General features: G+C 48.5%; 1 protein-coding gene across 1 annotated transcript; it reads left to right on the forward strand.

Annotated features, from left to right (window-relative positions):
* Positions 1-277: 277 nt before the first annotated feature.
* Positions 278-4,181, forward strand: LOC115152770 (uncharacterized protein K02A2.6-like; the record flags this gene model as incomplete). Its single annotated transcript, XM_029697556.1, has 1 exon — positions 278-4,181. A coding segment is annotated over exon 1 (3,816 nt), but the record flags the coding sequence as incomplete, so codon positions are not given.
* Positions 4,182-5,330: the final 1,149 nt, after the last annotated feature.

The raw sequence follows: 5,330 nt of genomic DNA on the forward strand, positions 1-5,330 counted from the left end.
AATTTTGTATTGCTGATTCAACTTGTTAGCCAGGGTTCGTGAAGATAGCCAAGTGTTATAGTGTGGACACTATATAAATAATTACATGGTTATTATTGGCATTAACCTTGACCTTTCCCCTTTGATGATGTCATCACCAAGAGTGAGTTCTGTGCAATGTGATTCTACCACCGGCTGAGTGGGCTATATAGTTCTGTTATATTTGTACCGTTTGTACCTGGCAATACACCTTTAGGTTTGGGTTGAAAGTAAAGGAAAGTAATATCGAAATGCGTGTGGGCATTCCTTGTCAAGTTACTACACCTTTTTGGCGACGAGGATAAAACTTTATCAACTTGTACAGGGCGAGTTAGCTAGCTAGCTTAATGAGCGACGGAGAGCAGGTGCCACTGGACGGAAACGCCGACGGGGACAATCAGCAGCAAGTGCAAATCGCTAACGAGGATCAAGGACAGGTTGGCGTTATAATGGCAATGTTTGGGACTATCACTGAGTTTGTGGAAGAGAACGAAGACTGGACGGAATATGTGGAAAGGTTGGGACACTTTTTCTTGGCAAATGGAATCATAGATGAGGCTAAACAGCGCTCTATTCTCTTGAGTGTGTGTGGGGCTAAAACCTACAAGCTAATGAGGAATTTGGCTACACCACGGAGACCGGGAGAAATTCCTTTTGGGGATCTAGTTGCTCTCGTTCAGACTCACCACAATCCAAAGCCTTCAGTGATTGTCCAGAGGTTCAAGTTTAACTGCCATTTTCGGAAAACAGGTCAGTCTGTTGCTAACTTTGTTGCTGAATTACGGGAACTCTCTGAACATTGTGAGTTTGGGGCTATGTTAGAGGACATGCTCCGTGACAGATTAGTCTGTGGCATTAATGAGGACAGCATACAGCGCCGGTTGCTTGGGGAAGCCACACTGACTTTCAAGAGGGCATTGGAACTATCTCAAGGGATGGAGATGGCCGCTAGTAATGTGAAAAATATTCAAAAGGCCAATAGTGAAAGTTGTGCAGTGCATCAGGTGACAAAAGAGGCGGCAGGAAAAAGGGGAAAAGCAGTGGAATGTTTCAGATGTGGAGGGACACATTATGGTAACAACTGTAAGTTCATGGAGACTGTCTGTCACAATTGCAACAAAAAGGGACATTTAGCAAAAAAATGCAGGGGTCCTAGGAGCAAGCCAGAGGGTGGGCGGACTGGGCTGGGCAAGTTCACAGCACCAAAGCCTCAGTCAGCAGCGCACCACCTAGAGAGCACAGAGGAGGAGGACGAGCATTGTTCCTACAACATGTTTAATGTGAGGGAGCCGCGCGCAGAGCCTATTTATGCTACAGTGGAGGTAGATGGAAAGCAGATGAGGATGGAGGTTGACACGGGGGCCTCTGCCTCTGTCATAAGTGAGGAGACCTACAAACAAAAATGGGGCTCAAGACAGGTTTCTGCCCTCACACCGGCAGGGATCAGACTGCGTACGTACACCGGGGAGACCATACCATTGCTTGGGGCTCTAGAAGTGAACATTGCATACAACAGCCAGGAAGCGAGAGCACGGCTCCTGGTGGTGAAAGGGAATGGGCCTAGTTTACTAGGGCGTGACTGGCTAAACAAAATACAACTGAGCTGGGGTGAGATAAAACACACCCGAGTGACTGAGGATGTCATTCAAAAATACCCAGAGATTTTCAAAGAGGAACTGGGCACACTGCAGGGCACTACAGTTAAGCTGTTCGTGGATCCTCAGGCCGAGCCTCGCTTTTTCAAGCCCAGGACAGTGCCTTACGCCATGAAAAAGAAAGTGGAAGATGAGTTGGAGCGGCTGCAGGAAGCAAACGTCATTACTCCCGTTCAGTTCTCCCGCTGGGCAGCTCCTATCGTTCCCGTTCTGAAAAGTGACGGCACGGTGCGTATATGTGGGGACTACAAACTCACCATCAACAGGGCCTCTAAGCTAGACGCTTACCCGCTGCCACGGGTGGAGGACTTGTTCGCGACACTGGCAGGAGGCAAGACGTTCTCAAAGCTTGACATGAGTCACGCCTACCAACAGCTCCTCCTGGACGAGGACTCAAAAGAGTATGTCACAGTCAACACGCACAAAGGCTTGTTCAGGTACAACCGCTTGGTTTTCGGAGTGGCGTCCAGCCCAGCCATTTTCCAGAGGACAATGGACAATCTGCTGCAGGGGATCCCTCATGTAGCAGTGTACCTGGATGACATCCTGGTTACAGGGGAGACGGAGGAGGAGCACCTCCACCATCTGGACCAGGTGTTAAAGAGATTCTCTGAGGCAGGGCTGCGCCTGAAGCGTAGCAAGTGCACATTCCAAGCACAGAGTGTGACATACCTAGGTCACAAGATCACAGCGCAGGGTCTGTGTCCTGTGGAGGACAAAGTCAGGGCAATCAAGGATGCTCCAAACCCCAAGAATGGGTCAGAGCTCAGGTCGTTCCTGGGCATGGTGAACTACTATGGGAAGTTCCTCCCTGAGCTGTCAACAGTGTTGGCTCCACTTTATCAGTTGCTCCACAAAGACTGTAAATGGAAGTGGGGGCCAGCACAAGAGAAAGCTTTCAAGGAAGTGAAAGCACTACTACAATCAGCACAACTTCTGGTTCATTTTGACCAAGACAAAGAGATCATCCTGTCATGTGACGCCTCACCCTATGGCGTCGGGGCAGTACTCTCTCATCAGATGGAGGACGGGTCAGAGAGACCCATTGGATTTGCATCACGTACGCTGACGAGTGCTGAGAAGGGTTATTCACAGTTAGACAAGGAAGGTCTGGCCATAGTCTTTGCTGTGAAACGCTTCCATCAGTACCTCTACGGTAGTCATTTCACCATATGCACTGACCACAAACCACTGATGAGCCTTTTTAGTGAATCAAGATGCATTCCGCCCATGGCTTCAGCAAGGTTACAGCGTTGGGCCCTGACACTGTCGGCTTACCAGTATACGATAGTGTATAGAGCGGGGAAGGACAATGCAAATGCAGACGCGCTCAGCCGTCTCCCGCTACCAGAGATGCCTGCCACAACTGTGGTGCCTCCCGAGACAATTTTCCTAATGGAGAGATTGTCAAACTCACCTGTGAATGCCAATCAGATCAAACAGTGGACAGACCGGGATCCTATCCTGTCCCAAGTGAAAAGATTCCTGATGCAGGGTTGGCCTCCTGTCATAGAGGATGATGGACTAGGACCTTACGCAAAGCGCAAAACGGAGCTGAGTGTGCAGGATGGCTGCATACTCTGGGGGTCCAGAGTGGTTGTTCCACCCCCTGGCCGTGCACAAGTCATGGATGAGGTCCATGAGGCTCACCCGGGTGCCTCCCGGATGAAAAGTTTAGCCAGATCTTACATCTGGTGGCCTAACATGGATCAGGAGGTAGAAGACAAAGTTAAATCATGTTCTGAGTGCCAGATCAACCAGAAGATGGCGCCGCCCGCGCCACTACATCTGTGGGAGTGGCCTGACCACCCATGGTCTAGGCTGCATATAGATTTTGCAGGCCCTTTCATGGGTCACATGTTCCTTGTCATGGTGGACGCACACTCCAAGTGGCTGGAGGCGCACATCATGAGCAACATCACAGCGACCACAACCATCGAAAAGCTTCGGCAGGTGTTTTCAACCCATGGTCTGCCGGACTCTCTGGTGTCCGACAACGCAACAACGTTTACCTGTGATTTGTTCCAAGAATTCATGCGGAGAAACGGGATCCGCCATGTCCGCAGCGCCCCGTTTCACCCGGCCTCAAACGGCTTAGCGGAGCGGGCTGTGCAGACACTGAAAGAGGGGCTCAAAAGGATGACTGGGGGAACCATCACTACTAAGCTCTCTCGGTTCTTGTTCCAGTACCGCATCACGCCACAAACAACAACAGGACAGGCTCCAGCGGTGATGTTAATGGGCAGAAGGCCAAAAGCTCACCTGGATCTACTGCGTCCGAACATCAGAGCACGAGTGGAACGGAAGCAGGAGAAACAAAAAGAGAGACATGACCACCACGCAAGGGAGAGACAGTTAAAACCCAATGACACTGTCTACATCCGCAACTTCACAAGCAGCCAACGCTGGTTGCCAGGTATCATTCTGAGTCAGAGTGGTCCCGTCTCCTTTGTGGTCAAACTGACTGATGGTCGAGTCATGCGCAGACACCAGGACCATCTCCGCCTGCGCTATGACAAAGACAAGACCATGTTTTCAGACGGAACAGCTGTGGGTGGTAGTATACAAGTTGAAATCCCACAGGAAACAGCATCTGAGGAACAGGGGCATTCAGTGGTTCCAGCAGAGGGTGATGGACATTCTCTCACAAACACCCAACCCGCTCCTGTGCCCTCAGACCCAGCTCCACTGGGACACGCCTTACCTGTGTCTCGTAGCACACCAGGAGTACTGCGCAGATCACAGCGTAGTCACAAGCCTCCTGAAAAACTAACTCTGTAGTTGAGACTGAGAGACTCGTGGTGTTAGTGTTTGTTTGGAGCAGCAGACCTAGTTGAAAAGAAATAAGGACTGTCATTTTATTGTTGTTGTTTTGGTTACATTTACCGTAACACCAGCAGAAGTTCTACAGTGTGGTGTAGTAAAGAGAAGAAAACACTAATGTGGTTTACTTGTTAACCTTATGTTTTCCTTACAGGGGGGGGATTTAAATTGAGGGGGGAGAAGTGTTATAGTGTGGACACTATATAAATAATTACATGGTTATTATTGGCATTAACCTTGACCTTTCCCCTTTGATGATGTCATCACCAAGAGTGAGTTCTGTGCAATGTGATTCTACCACCGGCTGAGTGGGCTATATAGTTCTGTTATATTTGTACCGTTTGTACCTGGCAATACACCTTTAGGTTTGGGTTGAAAGTAAAGGAAAGTAATATCGAAATGCGTGTGGGCATTCCTTGTCAAGTTACTACACCAAGAATTTACAACTTTCATTATGAGACTGAAAATAAGATAAAGGTTAATATTGACTGCTATCGATGTAAAATATTACTAAGTATTTTAAGAGTTTATTCGGAAGATAACGGCTCTATAAACGTTCTTCCGTGGTGCCCCGACTTTCTAGTTAATTACATTTACATGATTAGCTTAATCAGGTAATATTAATTACAGAGAAATCATTTTATAGGTTAGCATGTCATATCACTTAATCCGGCATAGCCAAAGACACGACATATGTCTTCTCTTGAGAGCCAGGTCTGCCTACGGCGGCCTTTCTCAATAGCAAGGCTATGCTCAGTGAGTCTGTACATAGTCAAAACTTTCCTTAAGTTTGGGTCAGTCACAACGGTCAGCTATTCTGCCACTGTGTACTCT

The sequence above is a fragment of the Salmo trutta genome, chromosome 18, assembly GCF_901001165.1.
Source record: "Salmo trutta chromosome 18, fSalTru1.1, whole genome shotgun sequence".
Taxonomy (NCBI): Eukaryota; Metazoa; Chordata; class Actinopteri; order Salmoniformes; family Salmonidae; genus Salmo; species Salmo trutta.